This window comes from Rhineura floridana, chromosome 22 (genome assembly GCF_030035675.1).
Source record: "Rhineura floridana isolate rRhiFlo1 chromosome 22, rRhiFlo1.hap2, whole genome shotgun sequence".
NCBI lineage: Eukaryota > Metazoa > Chordata > Lepidosauria > Squamata > Rhineuridae > Rhineura > Rhineura floridana.
The window spans coordinates 18,061,769-18,078,642 of NC_084501.1; the positions used below are offsets into that span (position 1 = coordinate 18,061,769).

The window sequence follows — 16,874 nt, forward strand, 5'->3', positions numbered from 1 at the left end:
GTGTGTAGCTCAGTGCTAGAATGCATGCCGTGTGTGCACAAGGTCCCTAGTTCAATCCCCAACAGCATCTCCAGGTAGGGCTGAGAACGTCCCTTGTCTGAAATCTTGGAGAGCCGCGGTGAGCCAGTGTAGTAAACAAGACTGATCTGTCTTATAGAAGACAGCTCCGCATTTAAGGCACCCCTTTGTTCAGAACCACAAGGCCTGAAATCTTTATTGTGCCACTTGAAACAGCTATGGCTTCCGTGCAAAGAATCCTGGGAAGTGTAGTTTGTTAAGGGTGCAGGGATCGGCTAGGAGACCCCTGTTCCCCTCACAGAGCTACAGTTCCCTGAGCGGTTGAACAACCTACTCCTCTTTCCCAGAGAACTCTGGGAATTGTAGTTCAATGAGGGGAATAGGGATCTCCTTGTGACTCTCAGCACCCTTGGCAAACTGTACTTCCCAGGATGCTTTGGGGGGGAGAAGCCATGTCTGTTTAAAGTGGTATAATCCTGCTTTCAGCGCCAGGTACAGATGTGGTCTGTATCTCTCAGTAATACTGCAGAATGGTCCAGATGACTATAGGCACCGATCTGCCCCACCCTGCTCATTTTTGAAGGAATTCTCCCTTTCAGCCTCATCCCACGCTCTGCTCTCGTGCCACCCTACTGCACCAAGTGGCTGCATGTACCTGTGGGGTCCACTAGGGGGCAGCCCTGGCTAACTTTGGCACAGCCTCCCTCAGGCCCAATCAGCACACAGAGAAGAATCACATGGTACGGTTCTCTGGATGGATCCAGGGTGGGCGGGCAGAGGGAAGAGCTGTTTGTATGTTTGTGATTGACAGGTGTGAGTCGCTTGTTAAGCTTGCCTTCCCAGGGACCCACAGCACAAATCGTGCAATACACTAAAATATCAAATGAGGGAAATCAACACCAGCAAAAAATTCAAGGGTATATGTGTGAGCGGTGAGGAATTTTTTTAAAGGCCAAGGGCCGCATTCCCTTCTAGGCAACCTTCCGAGGGCCACATGCAAAAGTGGCCAGAGCAACAGATGTAAATTTTACCTTTGTGCAGTATTTATTAATATATTATATTATATTATTATTATTATAATGAAGAGGCTAGCTTCCCCACACACTCGCGCACCCTCCATCCAGAGGCATGATCAGAGTTCAAGGGCACTTCCGGCCAGGTTAAAACACTCAAGGACGGTGCGAAACTCAACCAGTAGGGGGCGGGGACTGGGGAGAGTCCCGAGGGCCAGACAGAGACGTGTGGAGGGCCACATTTGGCCCCGAGCCTTTGATTCCCCTCCGTGGCGCATATAAATACACACTTTTCCGACCGCCAGGTTCCCCCATCCCATCCAACCGGTACCCCACACTGCCTTTAGCAGTCGGTTTGTAGCCAGTGTGCCAGTTAAAAAAACTGCATGGACCCAAATTGCCCATGAACTCTTTTCCCTGCTCTCCCGCTAGCAAATGTTGCTGAGCGCGTCGGAGTCGTCCTGTAATGAGTACAAGCAGATCCGATGGCGAGATTAAACGTTTTACTAAAGATTACGCTTCTTCTTCTTTGTTGTCGCCTTTTAAAGGAAAGAGGAAAGGAAAGGCGCGTTGATCAATTTGCTAATGCTTCCCGCTTCGGGAGGCAAGGCGGGCTCCCAAGCTCTCGCGAAGGAACTGGATCCAGGGGGAGGCCGAGGGGGGGTGAGGGGGGGAGCCTGAGGAAGGAGCAAATCAGGGAGGGGGGACAGGCTGGTTAGTTCAGGGTGAGAACAGCTACGACGAAGTAAACAAGGCTGACGGCCTTGATTCTCATCTGCAGAGGCTTGGCTGGAGGTGTGTTTCCTGGGCCGGCGCCAGGAGTCGGGATTGTCAGGCAACGGCAGAGGGCCCCACGGTCCAACAGGGGGCCCAGTGGGAATACAGGAAGCTGCGAACTTCTCCCAAGCCGAATTATCTAGCTCCATATTGTCTACGCAGACTGGCAATGGCTCGCCAGGATTTCAGACCGGGGGAGTGTCTCTCCCAGCCTTACCTAGAGATGCCGTTGGGGCTTGAACCTGGGGCCTTCTGCATGCAAAGCAGATATCCTACCGCTGGGCTGGGGCCCTCCCCCAGTGAGAGGCCCCCCTGACTGTGTGTCTCTGTGCAGTCACTGCCTGTTCGTACGCCCACCCCAAGCAGTGACTCCTGGAGGGCAAGGGGAAGGAAGATGGGGAACCTTCCCCCCCCCCATCAAGGGCTGTGTGCTGACATTGGGCGGAGTTAGAGGCAAAGGGGGTGGTGCCAGAGCGCAGAGCGGGCGGGGTTTGCAGTATTGCAAGATGATACTGCGCACTCGCTCTCTGTCTCTGGGCCGCTTGAAATTTGGGCAGCCGGAGGGCGTCAAGCAGTTTGAGAGCCGCAGAGTTCCTTCCTCTGATTACATACGTATTTTAAGTCTCTTGAGGGTCATAGCTGGAAAAGTCTTTAAAAAACCCTGGAGAGCTGCTGCCGATCAGTGCAGGCAGCACTAAGCTAGATGGACCCAGGTTCAGACTCATAACAAGTCCTGCGTCCTCTACCCACAAAGCAGCCTTAGCCAGACTGGTGGCCCACCAGCTCAGCATCGCCTACTCTGACCGGCATCCACTTTTATTTTATTTGTTGATTTGTCCTTAAATGCATATCCCTCCTTTCCTACCAGCAGCTGAAGGAGGGTTTTCCTCCCTCTCCAGTTGATCCTCACAACGGCCCTGCGAGGTGGGTTAGGCCGAGAGACTGTGACCAGCTCAAGCAGGCTGAGTGGGGGTTTGAACTCTGGTCTCCTAGTTCCTAGTCTGACACTGTAACTGCTATGCCACGCTGGCCTTCCAAGGAACAGGGCTGAGAGAGATCTTTCCTGAGATCCTCCAAACGGGAGATTCTTGGGGTTGAGCCTTGGAAACCCTTCAGCATGCAAGCGAGGTGCTCTGGTGCTGTGCCACGGAACCCCCTCTCCTCTCCGAATTCCTGCACGGGCACTTGGGTGCCTTTTCCGCAAATTCAGCTGTGCCTCCGTTCCTTTTTTTCAGCAACTCCGACGCATAACCACCGCCGGGCCTGCCTGCGGATGAAGGTTTTTGTCTGCTGCGCTTCCCGTGAGTGACCGTCTCTTTTTCCTTTTTTACACTCCCTGCCACCTCCTTGGGCAACCTCGTCCTGTTATCCAGTTCCGAGCCGGGGCCTTCCCAAACGTCTGAGTTTTGTCGGTCCCTTGATGAGCTTATAAAGTTGTCGGCAACCCCTGTCCCAAATTCTTAGGAACGGAAGGGAAATAAAGTCAGGAGCTATCAAGATATAATCAACGCTTGTTGATCAATAGTCACCATTACTAGGAATCACAACATGTCAAAAAATAAGGAACACTCTTGTATTGTGGAACTGTCTTATTAAATACAAGAGGTTCCTCCTTGGCTAGGGAGGTGTGCTCTGTGCGTTTCCATCAATAATAATACTAATACTAATAATAAATAATAATATGGCAATGCATGGAAATGCAGCTCCCTAACCAATGAGGAACTATTTTCTGCTGGCACTTTTATCACGAGTACTGGCACCTCATTTTATACCAAAAAAAAGCACTGTTTATGACTAAATGTATTCCCCGCCCTTCAACAGCAGGTCACAGGGCAGGTTACGGCTGTCTAAAATTCAATATTAAAAACAATTAAAAGCAAATTACGATCAGAGGAATGGAATGGGTCCTGAAAACATGCGTCTTGGGTGTCAAAAGGCCAGGAGAAACTAGGACCCTATTCCTAAGGCTCGTCATTCCCAATCACATTGGTCCCGCTCTCTCTTCTAAGCTTCCTTTCAACCCCCAGGCCCTTTTTGACCCTCCTCTGGCACAGTCCCGTCGAACCCGTGATTGGCCCCTTTGGGAAACCCTGTCCTAAGCACATTTGCTGCACCCCGCGTACACACGCCGGGTTGCAGCCAATCAGTTTTACCCGGCGTAGGCCTGTTGGAAATCATGGACTTGCATTAGTCAGGCTCATTAAAAGTAAATGGGTCTACTCTGAGTAGGACTAACAACCCACTTTTTCTTTACACTCTGGATGTCTGTGCCTGAGAAGCCCAGTTCTTCTCTGGCGTGTAAACACTTGCAGAGCCCCTAAAACAACTGGCTTTTATTTTGTGGCCCTGGCAGAGCTGTAGGAACCCAAAATCTTGAGTGTGTATTTTGTGTTTCGGCAGTCACACTGTGTGCTGAAAAATCTCCATTTTCATTGCTTTATTATTATTTTCCAGAGTAAGTTGCTGGTCCTTAGGGTCAGGGCAATGTTTGTCTGCCCTTTAGAAAATTTACCTCCTGCTTTTTTTTCCTTCAAAAAAGCAAGCTGCTAATCCTCATGGGCAGGGTGGTGTTTGTTTACATCGTAGAAATTTTACCTCCTTTTTTTTTTTTTCCCAAAAGCAAGCAGGATGCTAGTCCTCATGGACAGGGCAATCTTTATTCACAATTCTAGAAATTTTACTCCCCGCCCCCTTGCCCCCGGCCGCCTTCTTTTATACAACTGAAAGGAGTTCAAAGTATCGCCAATCCCTTGTTACAAAGTGTAAAAAAATTAATACACACCCATCCTGCATATATACAATAAAAGAGAAGTTTGTAGATGTAGCTGTATAGGATTTCTAAGAACCAGCCTGTCAGATAAGACCAATGACCCCTCTTGTCTAGGGTGCTGTTTCCCAACAGTCGACAGCCAAGTGCTTCTTAGGGCTTGCAAGGAAGGAGTGAAGGCCTCAAACATCTGGTGTTTAGATGTAGACTGCGTCTGTAGCTGGAAGGTCCATTTAGCTGCTATTTATTATTTATATAGAGATTTCTGTACCACCTTTCCCCAAAAACACCATCACAGGGTGGTTTCTAAAAATAAAATTAATATAAAAACGAAATAATTAAAATAAGTTTAACATCGTTTTAAAAAAAAAGCTTAACCCATCAGCTGCTTAAAAGCCCGATAAAAAAGCTGACCTTTTCACTTACCGTCTGTAGCAGGGGTGGGAAGCCTGTGGGCCTTCATGCAAGCACGGCCAACAGCCAGGGATGATGGGAGTTGTAGTTCAGCAACATCTGGAGGATGACAGGTTCCCCGCACCTGATCGAAAAGAAATGTAAGGATGGGGCAAGACGCACTTTGCCGGGAAGGCTATTCCACAGACACAGAGCCACCACCGAAAAGGCTGTCGGGGCGTGGTAGTTCCCTGGGACTGACGGTTAAACCACGCTGGGAACTGGGGGGGGGGATTGGGGTCTCCTAACAACTCTCAGCACTACAGTCCCCAAGAGTCTTTAAGGTGGAATGGTAATGCTGGAAATGGAGAGTGCAGTCCTGTCTGTTGTTTCCAATGGGCTTACTCTGAGGAGGACCCACATTGGACATAAGCTATAGATGTGTCTGCCGTCGTTGCCCAGAGTGTAAAAGGCTCCTATTTCTTTTTGCACCCCCACAGCCCTCCTCCCGCGAGCTCCACTTCCTCCCCTCCCCACAAGCTTAGGTTGAGGAGCGTGGGACCCAGTGCTCTTTTTCCTTGGCCATCTCCCCCCCCCCCCCGGGGCATCCGGACTGAGGGTGCGGGGAGGGCAGGAAAGGAAGCCAGCTTTCTTGGGCGGGGTGGTGGTGGACAGTGAACATGACAGCAGAGGGAGGCTTTGGAACGTGATCCCAGTCCTCTCTCTCTCCCCCCCCCCCCGGGCATAACCCTCTTCCCCCCCTCCCCCTCTCCTGCCCACAGCGTCGCACCCTAGAGAGAAAACGGTTCCGACCCTTCCGCAGTTCACTATAGGGCCAGAGATGAAGATCAAAGAGTTGGGTGAGTGACGCCCACAGTGCTCTCTCTCTCTCTGGGGGGGGGGGAGGGCAGAGGTTTTTTGGGGGAGCTGTCCCCAAGGCTCAGAAAAAGAACTCCCCCTTCCCTTTGGCTGTGCCCCCCCCTCCTGCTGGAAAGAGGCCAAGAGCTTCGCCAGAACTTCTTCAGGGTAATAAAAGCCACTTCTGCCATGGTGGAGTGGGCCATCTCCTTCTCCCAAGTTCCAGTACCCAGAATCCTTTGCTGTCCACCATCTTGAAGGCGCTTTGAGCAGGAGGCACTCGCCGGGGGCGGAGAGGGTGCCCAACACCTCCCTAGAGTCTGATCTCTCCCCCTGTTTCCCCCTCCCTCTCTGTTTCTCCCCCTTGCAGATGATTTTAACCCAGAGATGCCCAAGCTCGAAAAAAGCATCAGTGGGACGAGTCCAAAACGGGAACACTTACCCCTGGCCGTGGCCGCCACCTTGTTCCTCATGACCCTCTTGGCCTCCTAGCCGCGTGGGTCGCCGAGAGGGAGCCGACCCACACTCAGCCAGCCAGCCAGCACCAGCGGCCTCCCCAATTCATTTCTGAAAAGGACAAAAGTGGACATTTTTTTAATATATATATATATATATATATATATATATCTTTTTAAAAAATGTAATTCCAAAGGGAGGCGGCTTGAGGCGATGCGGGGAGGCGCAAAGGTGGGGCATGATGAACTTTCCTGGCTGTGCCACCACCTCCTCCGCAACAGCTAAGGGGGGAAGGTTTCCCGCCTGCCACCCGCTGGGGACGTTTGTGTGCGTGGGAAGGGAGGGAGATTTTTTGACGAGGGGCCTCCCTCCCGTGGCGGGCTACGTGGACTTTGGTGGGGGCTGGATCGAGCTTTCTTTCAGCGTCCCGGAATCCAGGGCCTCCATGCCCAGGCGGGCGATTGCATTTGAAGGGCCACGGGCCAGTGCCGCAGCAATAGGCAACCTGCCTGTCTCTTCCGATGGCCCCGGTGGTGGGCTGACGGCAGAACCTGAAGTGACGGACAGCCTTCAAGAACGTTGAGGTGGCTCGGGTCAGGACACGGGGGGGTCGTGGCCTGGCAAAACTTTTGCAAGGGAGAACCGTGCCCTGCTTTGAAGGGGGGGTGGCGCCTGTCCCAGAAATCCCCACGCCAGAGATTTTGGGTGGGGAGGTGTAACATAGTCTCCCCAGTGACTTTCGCGCTGAGGCGGGGGGCACGTGGTAGCCTGGTCCTAACCCTGAGGGGGGGTACCTGTACATATCTCTTACGTGTTCTGTACAGAGAGAGAGGCTCTATTATCCGTGTCGATAGATTATATAAAAACTGTTCATGTACTGGGGGTGGGCGCGGGGCAGGCACCGGCCTGCCTGTCAAAGCCAGAGTCTTTGGTTTGTTTTTTTTTTGGGGGGGGTGAGGGCGATTCGTCCCTTTGTCTTCTGTGAAGACCAAACCTATGCAAAATGCACGGACACTTTTTTTTCGTTCCCGGGTTGGGGTTGGGGAGGGCAGGGCTGGACAAAAACGAACAAATAAACCGCATTGACAAAAAAAAAAAAAGCAAAGGAACTTTGGGGTGGCAAGGTTTTCTGGGAGGGGGGTTGCCGTTTCTCCTTTTATTTTTTTTTCTGCCCTCCTCTCCCCCCCCCCTTCAAAAGCTTTGGCTGGTGATTTTTCATATACTTGCTCTTAGTCTATTAAAAAAAAATTAAATAAAAGGTGGAGAAAAAAAGTGGTCGTCTTTTTCACCCTCCCTTCCTCCTGCTGTGGATTTGGGGGATCTTATCATCCAAGGATGCTGATAATTTGGGGGGGGGAGCAGGGAGATGTGACCAGTGAGCAGGCTCCGTTTTATTTCATTTTGATGTCTTTTCATCCTGTTTTCCTCCGATATATATTTAAATCCAGGTAAGATTGGGACTTTAAGAATAAATAAATAATGATCAAAATTATTAGTCATCCTCAGATTTAATACAGAAAGAAAAGATGAAAACAGGGACACACAAATTAACAATAAATACAGTCACCTCACATTGAGAATGCCCTTGGTGCTGCCATCTAAAATTAAGCATTTAAGTCAATATAAGCCCTCCAGATGTCCAAATGGGCATACACACAAGATTGGCATTTATAAAAAAATATGTTCAAATGTAGAACAATCAGGACTAAAAAAAAATATTTATACATTATCGTTGTTCAATAAAATGGCAGCTAAAACCTAGATAAGACAATGCAGCAGGTAAAACATCCAACCAGCATTGATGAGTCGGTTGAAGCAAGGGACCATCCAGATGTTGGGCTCCCAGTTCCCATCAACCCCAGCAGCCAAGACGGCCAATGGTCAGGGATGATGGGAGTTGTAGTCCTGCAACGTCTGGAATACCAGAGGTTCCTCAGTCCAGCATTCTGTATTGTGTGTGTAAGAGGGAGGAATGACTCTACTTTGAAGCGGCTTCCCTTCCTGAGAGAGATGGGGGAAACTGCAACCCCCCAGATAATATTGGACTACAACTCCCATCAACCCCAGCCAGCATGGCCAACAGGGATGATGGGAGTCATAGTCCAACAGCAGCATCTGGAAGGCCACAGGTTCCCCACCACTGGGTTCAAGAGTACAGGCGCAAACAAGCTGATCAGTGGGCCAGATCTTAGCACCACAAATGAGGCTGTGAAGTGGTGGTCTGCAAACATGACAAGGAGGAAGCTGGCAGATCTCGCCTGGGAATGGTTCCATGTTTTAAGGGACACTACAGAAAAGGCTCGGGGGGGGTTGGGGGGGCACTCACCGTCTGTGAGGGGGAGCAGAGCAGGGCTTCTGAATCCAAGTGCAAGGCTTGGATGGGTTCCGTACGTCCAGGAGACGTTGCTGTAGATGGTGTTCCAGAAAGCAAATTTTCTTTGTATCAGAAGGGTGGCCCTTTTGGAAGCAAGGAAGGACATAAGAGCCCTGCTAGATCAGGCCAAAGCATCCTGTTCTCATAATGACTAATCAGATGCCCGTTATGAAAACCCCTGAGCAGAACCGGAGTGCAATGGTAACTCTGCCCACTTACAGTTCCCAGCAACTGGCATTCAGAGAGAGAGATTCTGCCTCCAACAATGGAGGGAGATCTTAGCCCTCGTGGCTAGTAAGCATGGGTAGCCTCCATGAATTTGCCTAACCCTCTCTTAAAGCCATCCATGTTGGTGGCCACAACTGCCTCTTGTGGGAGCAAATCGCATCGCTTTAACTGTGCGTGGTGTGACGAAGTCCTTCCATCTGTCTGGCCTGAACCTTCCAACATTGGGGAGCGAGAGAATTAAAAATCTGGCAGAACCCTCTGCTAACAAGAGCAGGAATCCAAGAGCTTTTTCAACAAAGGAGCAAATTTTTTGTTGTAGCTCTTTTTAAAAGGCTAAGATTTTGAGAGAACCAACTTTGCTGCATTACTTATTCATTCCAGTCATTTGCATGTCTTATAGAATCTGTCCCTAGTAGCTTATATTTGCAGATAGACTGTTTCTGACCATGGAGGTTACATTGACCTATTATGGCTTGTTGCTATCATTAGCGCCCTCCTCACATTTGTTTGAATCCCTTTTTCTACAAGGCACAAAGGTCTAGCTGCAATTCCCACAAATATGCCATTCTGTCTTGACAGCCCTAATCCCAAATTTGTGGATGTATCAGGACCTGCACCCAAGGCTGGTCCTAAACCCATGGGCTGTTGAGCAAGGGAGTCTGCCACCTGAACCACCCAGCCAAAATGTCCAAAGCAGCAGAAAACAAAACAAAAAACACCTCTGTTGAACTTTGGCAGCCAAAGGATCATCAACAAGAGGAGATTCTGACACAAAACTCTAAAAGGCCATTAAAAAAAAAAAGACACACACGGAGCATTTTCTGTTCATTCTGAAGTCTTAGACCAGTCACAGCAAAGGTGGGAAACATGTGGCCCTCTAATCCCCACCATCTCTGACCATTGGCCATGCTTGCTGGGGCTGATGGAGTTGGAGTCCAGCAACATTTGGAGGGCCACAGGGTTCCCCATCCCTGCTTTACACCTCTGTAAGTTCATTTAATAGGTGATCCCTGATTGGCTAGGACATGCATGTAGGATAGGGCTGGGGAACCCGTGACCCTCCCAGAGGTTGTTGGATTCCAGTTTCCATCATCCCTGGCAATCATCCATGCTGGCTGGGGCTGATGGAAGTTGGAAGTCCAACAACATCTGGAGGGCGCCAGGTTGGAGGACGTCTGCTCTACAGCCTTCATCTGCAAGCTCTGTTGCTTTTTTTAAATCCCTCTTCTCTAGAAAGGTATGCCCTTACACAACAAATATAACAGATAAGAAGGGGATCCTTGCAGCTCCTAATACGGGTAGGGAACCTGCACCCTTTCAGGTATTTTGGACTCCAGTTCCCATCACATCTAATTAGCAATGGGGGAGAAAAATAATTCCATTTCTATTTAAAGCCAAATTTATCAGATCCGCACTTTCTGAAACAATCTGGGAACTGAAACACGGCCTTCTTTCAAAATCCGCCCTTATCCGAACCTTGCGATGCAGTTTGCCAACCAACCAACCTTGACAAAAGTGAATATATTGGGAAAGTGCAGACAAAATGAACACAGGAGAGGAAATACCGTACAAAAATGCCTTGCATTGGGATAAACTGTTGGCAAAAAAATGTGTACACAAGCCAAAGCTGCTTGCAAAAATGTGTTTCTTAGGAGAAATTCAGCCCAAAACGCTGAAGAATTTTTATGAGGATTAAAAAAAAAAAACACCTTGCATATTGCTGCAGAAAGGTGGAGAATGAAATGACCCACGCCAAGAAGCAAAACGGACAGATTCTTCCATCCCTCCTCCTAACCTTTGGCCATGCTCACTGGGGCTAAAGGAGAGAGTGAGATGGGGCAGTGGCAAGACAGAGAGAGAGATGGGGTGGGATGGCCCAGAGAGAGAGAGGTGCACTCTACAATTGGACAACCCTGCAAACTCCATCAGCATTTTGTCCTTCCTCCTTTTCAAATTCAGAAGCAGACGACCCCTTCCTAATAGTCACAGGCGCGTCCCCTCACAGCCATGCCCCCTTCTAAGATTATGGAATAGTCTGGCCAGGCTTGAATGCGCCTTTCTGCTTCTCTGTCGCTGTCACCATTGGGCTGTCTTTTCTCGCTGTCGGAGACACTGCGTGACATTACTCACTTCACTGTCTACACGTTTATCTCCTGCTGCTACCAAATTGCTTGATGATGTCGATGGGGTGCTATTCTCAGGATTCACTGTCTCATCTGCAATGACAGAATTCTCAAACTCCACAACTTATCTTTTTGAAGCAGGAACCAGCAGGAACTCCTTTCACTCCGATTGGCTCCAGTCAGCAGGAAACACTGAGGAAACAAGTTAGAAGACTCTTCCCAGTGACTACCCTTTCATACTGACCGGCTCAGGGACCCTGCTGGGACCTGGCTCCCAAAAATGTAAGGGGTCTAAGACCCCCTGAGACTGTAGACGACTACACTCCTGGCCCTGCACGATAGCCTTCCTTAACAGCTATGTGGGACCCACAGCACCAGCCCCACACCTCTGCTCCCCACCCTTCCAGTATCTTCTGCCAGAGACGGGTGCCTGACTTCTCAGACCGCATCAAGCGTGTGCCAAATAGTTTGTGCGGGAAACTCTCTGCTCCTGGTACTGTCACATCCACATCGCACCTCTAAAACATATTTATAGCACTTTAACAGTAATGGCTTCCCTCTCTCCCCCCCCCAAGGAATCCTGGGAACTGTAGTTTTACCCCTCACAGAGGTGGAATTCCAGCATTCTTAAAAACGACAGTGCCCAGGATTCTTTGAGGGGAAGCCATGGCCTTTCTATGTATGGTGTGGATGTGCCCTAAGGGACCGGAGTGAGGGGCTTTCCTTCTGGAACTCTGTCAAGAGATGGGTTGCCAGAATATTGCGCATTGGAGGCTAGACAAAAGGCACGTTCACACCTAGGCTGCCCACCTTCCCTTGGGTGAATCACAGTCTGGAACTATTCTCTCTCTTCCCCCAGGCAGCCTGAAAGAACCTGGAAAGTCCTCAGGTGGCTATTTTGAATCATCTGGTTGGGCAACCCTTGCAGGGGATTGAGGTCGCTCTCCTCTGCCATCACAGGACCAATGCATCATTTCCCATTAGTGTAATCTGTGGTTCCCTCCCCGCCCACTCCCCCCCGGCCATTACAGTGCAATTTGGCTCCACTGTTCAGAGTCGCACGTACTTTTACGAACAACGGACCTGTGAGGTATCGTCAGCGTTGTTACTCCTCCACGTTTGGGGTCTGCAAGAAAATTGTTTGTTGCCATTAATTAGATTTCTTAGTCGCTTGCTACTCCAAGGTCTCCAAGCAGCTTGCAACGTTGTGAAAAACCCAAATAAATATATCATACGATAAGGGGGAAACAATGAAACAGCAACAATCACCCCCATACAGGGAGGGCAGCTGTGAGAGAACTAGAAAAGGTCCTCAAAGGCAAAGATGCATCACTGAACACCAAAGTCAGGATCATTCAGACCATGGTATTCCCGATCTCTATGTATGGATGTGAAAGTTGGACAGTGAAAAAAGCGGAGAAGAGAAATATCAACTCATTTGAAATGTGGTGTTGGAGGAGAGCTTTGCGCATACCATGGACTGCGAAAAAGACCAATAATTGGGTGTGAGAACAAATTAAACCAGAACTGTCACTAGAAGCTAAAATGATGAAACCGAGGTTATCATACTCTGGACACACATGATTCACTAGAAAAGACAATAATGCTGGGGAAAACAGAAGGGAGTAGAAAAAGAGGAAGGCCAAACAAGAGATGGATTGATTCTATAAAGGAAGCCACAGACCTGAACTTACAAGATCTGAACAGGGTGGTTCATGACAAATGCTACTGGAGGTCGCTGATTCATAGGGTCGCCATAAGTCATAGTTGGCATGAAGGCACATAACAACAAAGCCACAATGGCTATGTTCTCCCTCCGCTGTCTGAGGCAATATGTCTCTCAGCGCCAACTGATGAGGACTGCTAATGGGAAGAGTTGCTCTTGTGCACTTGGGCCCCGCTTTTGGCCTTCCCATTGGGGCATCTGGCTGGCCACTGTGAGAACAGGATGCTGGACTTGATGGGCCCCCTTGGGCCTGACCCAGCAGCCAGGCTCTTCCGCTGTTACATTCAGTTGTTTAGCCCACTTTTTTTACTCCTTGAGGTCACAGGAGAGTCAGGATTCAAATTGGGGACTCCCCCCCCCCCACATGCTCTCAGCTGCCACACTGTGCGCTCTCTCTTGGCTTCTCCGGTGGATCTACACTCACAGGCAGCTGCCAAGCCAAGGCCTGCAAAGCTGGCAAACTGGCTGGATGGGTCTTGTCTGGACGCAGGCAGGGTGTGTGTGAGCAAGTTCCTTCCTTCCCAAGAACCTGGCAACTGTGGGGGGGGGAGAGTTGCAGAGAGTTGGGGACAGCCCTAAATCTTTTCCTGGCCCCAAGAGAATTCCTTGCCCTGCAAAAGGTTGGGAGGGGGGGAAATCCCTATCGTTGGTACAGGGCAAAGTCTGTGCCAGCCACCTCTGCTGTGTCAGAGTCTGTGGGTGCAGCTTTTCTCATCCCATGCGCCTGGCAAGGGTGCATGTGAGAGGCTTCAAACAACCTTTCTAACTCGGCACGGTGCGCCAGCTACTAACAGTCACATTATTCAGGCCAGAGGGAAACACGAAGGGTGTCGGGTTAGGCAAGGCCTCTGCCCCAGAGAGTCTACAATCTGAGCTGGGTGGGCTTGACAGGGGGAACAGGAGCAAAGAGGCCAGGGATTGTGCAATGGATGGCAGGGAGAGATTCACGGGAGTTGCTAAGTGAGCGAGGGGAAGGGCCATAGCTTAGGGGGCAGAACATCTGCCCTGCATGCAGAAGGTCCCACGTTCACTCCCCGGCATCTGCAGGGAGGGCTGGGAGAGACCCCTGCCTCAAATTCTGGAGGGCTGCCGCCAATCAGGATGGGCAAAACCAAGTAAATGGGGCAATGCTCCGACTCTGTATAAGGCAGCCGCCTTTGGGTCATTCAGTGGGGCTTAGAGAACAGAGAGCTTGGGGGGAGGTGGCTCGCCAGTGTGGCTCAAAAGGGTACCTGCTGAGCCCAGCCCCTCCAGCCTGTGGGGAAAGGGGACAGGCTCTGCGCCCTCCAAGAGAAGGGCGTGACTCTCTGTACGTGCCCAGAGATACTCCACCAATGTTCCGTGCCCAAGAGTTACTCAAAACAGTTGCCGAGCGACCTGGCTTCCAGCCAATGCTCCCATGGGGGCGCTGTGCCCTTTGGCCAGCCGTCTGCCCGCACAACAACCCCTGTGCCAGCCACCTCACGCGGGCACTGCCCTTGCTCCAGATAAGCTCGTCACGAGATCCGTCTCCCTGCAACTATGAGCTCAACACAAACACACTTTTCACTACTACGTCGCTATTTATGTATTATTGGCTGTGTGTACGTGCGCGTACGCAGAAGGCTCACCTCTGCCCCGGTGACTGTGTTGACAACGCTCCGACAGAGGTTTCTGAGGGCACTTGCCTCATCCGGCATCACCGCTAAGCTGGCATGGCATCCCTGTTCTCTACAGCACACGTTGTGTTTCCCAGCCTGCTGTGGCCCTTCCATAGGGCGGGGGGAACCTCTGTGGCCCTCCAGACGTTGCTGGACTACAACTCCCAGCATCCCTGGCCATGGGCCACACTAGCTGAGACTGATGGGATCCCAACAACATCTGGAAGGCTGTGGACTCTGCTCCCTGCTTTACATCTCTGTAACTGCATATAATATGTGGTCCCTGATTGGTTTGGATGTGGTTGGCTTAGGCCAGCCTTTCCCGACTAGTGGGCCACCAGATGTTGTTGGACAACAACTCCCATCAGCCTCAGCCAGCATTGCCAATGGTCAGGAAAGATGGGAATTGTGGTCCAACAACATCTGGTGGCCCACTAGTTGGGAAAGGCTGGCCTAGGACAAGAGTGGGGATCCTGTGGCTTTCCAGATTTTGTTGGACTCCCAACAAAATCTGGAGAGCTCCACAGATTCCTAACCCCTGTCCTATCAGGAAGGCTACCACCACATGCAGCAAATATACAGCAATGGGTTGATCTATGGTGTCAAATGTGGCCTAGCTTTCAAGGTTGTTGTAAGCATTCCCCAAGTAGTATATCTGGATGCTACAAAAAGTGCTGCTTTATGCCAAATTTAAAGTCTTTGGCTTGAAAAAATGTCTTAATATTAATGCTAATGTACCTTAACATCAGACAACATACTGGTTAAAAAGGTTACAGCATCAAACTGTGATGGTTAACAGGAATAGCAAGATGATCTGTCAACATTTATCTACGGACTGAACCTGCAGGACCTGCAACAAAATGTTGCAGCACAGATGGTTCCTGTTCAGGTTACTGGTCAGCCACCCAGCAATGCACACCTTCAAGATACTCTATTTCATCTCCACCTCTCCCAGTTTTCTATCCCCCTTCCCTCAGTCAGCCAGCATTATGCCCACTGAGCAATCTCAGTCCTCACTATGGAGAGGATCCTTTCCCCCTCTATTTCCCCCCCTACTTCTGCAAATCTCAGGGTTTCTCATAGTCTGTCACTAATCATCACAGCACCCTCAGGTGCTGAATTTGCTATTAATATATATACACATACACATGATGAGGCCAATGGTAGACATAACAGGATGAGAAAATAACATGACCAGAGCTTATTTTCATCCATTGATCTTCCATCAACCTAATATTCTCAATAAATCATCATTCTCACTCCAATCCTATTATGCCGTTCCTAGTACTGGAATAATAATAATATTAAAAACCCTGTATTTATTTTTTAAGTGCTAAATGTTGCTTAGTTTCAAGTGCCATTCAGGGCTGTGGAAGGGGCAATGGAGAGAACAGACCCACGGGGCCCAATCCACCAGCAGGGTCTTTTCGCGCAAATTTGGTGGGGTAAACAAACGGAAGGTGTGAGGGCAAAGAGTGTGGACGGCAGCAAAGGAGTGAGGTGGAGAAGAGAGGCTGTCCCTGGCCTCGGAGACAAATAGGCGGGAATAGGGATGGATTTTGGTTCTCGGCGTTGCTCGTTTTTCCATTCTGACATTCAGTTCTCCACATTTCTACAGCAATTTGCAATTTGCTTAAAAAAAAAAATCCTTCTCCAGCATTTGAGTGCTAAGTTCTCCCGACACACACACGTTTGTAGACAGTTTTGACTCATGCACCCCTTGTTGCAAGCCATTTCTCGCCACCCTAGGGCCCTACTGGGTGGAAGGGAGGGATATAAATCAGACAGACAGATTAGATAGATAGATTAGATAGATAACACAGCGGTTCCCAAACTTCCCCCCCCCCACGGACCACTCGAAAGTTGCTGAGGGTCGTTTATTTTTCTGCCATTGTCATGTGCTGTGCGAGGTGCTGTGATTTTTAATTGTCTTTTACTGTTTGTGTGACAATTTGCGTTCCATATAGCTCAAATTATGAGAATATAAAAAAGAAGCAATAGAAAAGCCAATTAAAAATCAATATGAGTATTTAATGCGGACATGGTACCCAACCTACCTGTTGGATGACAGAGAAAGAAAATATAGATTATTTACAGTGACAAGGTTGTCCTTCTTGGACATATTCATATCAGAATAGCATGCATTTTCTTTGCAAGCCAGGCACACAGAAATCATATCCTTTTCCCCCCCTCAGAACATCATTTTTTTTAAATTGGTGAAGAAGCACTCTGTGCATGCTCTATTATTCCTTTGCCTGCTCCCTGACAGAGAGGCCTAGTGAGCCCTAGGCTCAACAAAGCCCTGGTATAGGGATTTGAACAGATCCAAAGAAAGAAAGACTGAAAGGGTTTCAAGTCCACAGCGTATTTTCAAAAGCTACATCCCTCCCTCAATGATTACGACCCGCCGATCAATTTATTTCTGTCCTGCCTCGCTCCGAAGGGGAAAACCAATCTGTCTTAATTTGGGGGACTTAGCTGCAGAGCAAAGTCATCCCCTC

The 16,874-nt window shown here is 49.6% G+C and overlaps 2 protein-coding genes across 15 annotated transcripts in view; one reads left to right on the top strand and one right to left on the bottom strand.

Moving 5' to 3' along the window:
* Window positions 1-7,574, top strand: part of EFNA3 (ephrin A3) — a 115,694-nt gene extending 108,120 nt beyond the window's left edge. For 4 of the 6 annotated variants that reach the window (XM_061606845.1, XM_061606849.1, XM_061606846.1 and 1 more), the window contains 3 exons: window positions 3,044-3,109; window positions 5,751-5,828; window positions 6,197-7,566. In XM_061606845.1, coding sequence (XP_061462829.1) covers window positions 3,044-3,109; window positions 5,751-5,828; window positions 6,197-6,318 — 266 coding nt within the window. In that variant the 3' untranslated portion in view covers window positions 6,319-7,566. Of the gene's footprint in view, window positions 1-3,043; window positions 3,110-5,750; window positions 5,829-6,196 lie in introns of all 6 variants that reach the window. The other 2 variants (XM_061606848.1, XM_061606847.1) reach the window with 2 other exon arrangements.
* Window positions 4,399-16,874, bottom strand: part of DPM3 (dolichyl-phosphate mannosyltransferase subunit 3, regulatory) — a 73,262-nt gene continuing 60,786 nt past the window's right edge. Inside the window, exons 4-9 of one of the 9 annotated variants that reach the window (XR_009760097.1) lie at window positions 12,074-12,133; window positions 11,015-11,199; window positions 8,609-8,739; window positions 6,269-6,393; window positions 5,002-5,113; window positions 4,399-4,881 (exon numbers count right to left, since the gene is read on the bottom strand). Coding sequence is in view for 1 of the 9 variants with exons in the window: in XM_061606852.1 (XP_061462836.1) it covers window positions 6,315-6,393; window positions 8,609-8,739; window positions 11,015-11,100; window positions 12,074-12,133 (356 nt within the window). In the remaining 8 variants the exon portion in view is untranslated. Of the gene's footprint in view, window positions 4,882-5,001; window positions 5,114-6,223; window positions 6,394-8,608; window positions 8,740-11,014; window positions 11,200-12,073; window positions 12,134-16,874 lie in introns of those variants that run through there. The other 8 variants (XR_009760099.1, XR_009760094.1, XR_009760098.1 and 5 more) reach the window with 8 other exon arrangements.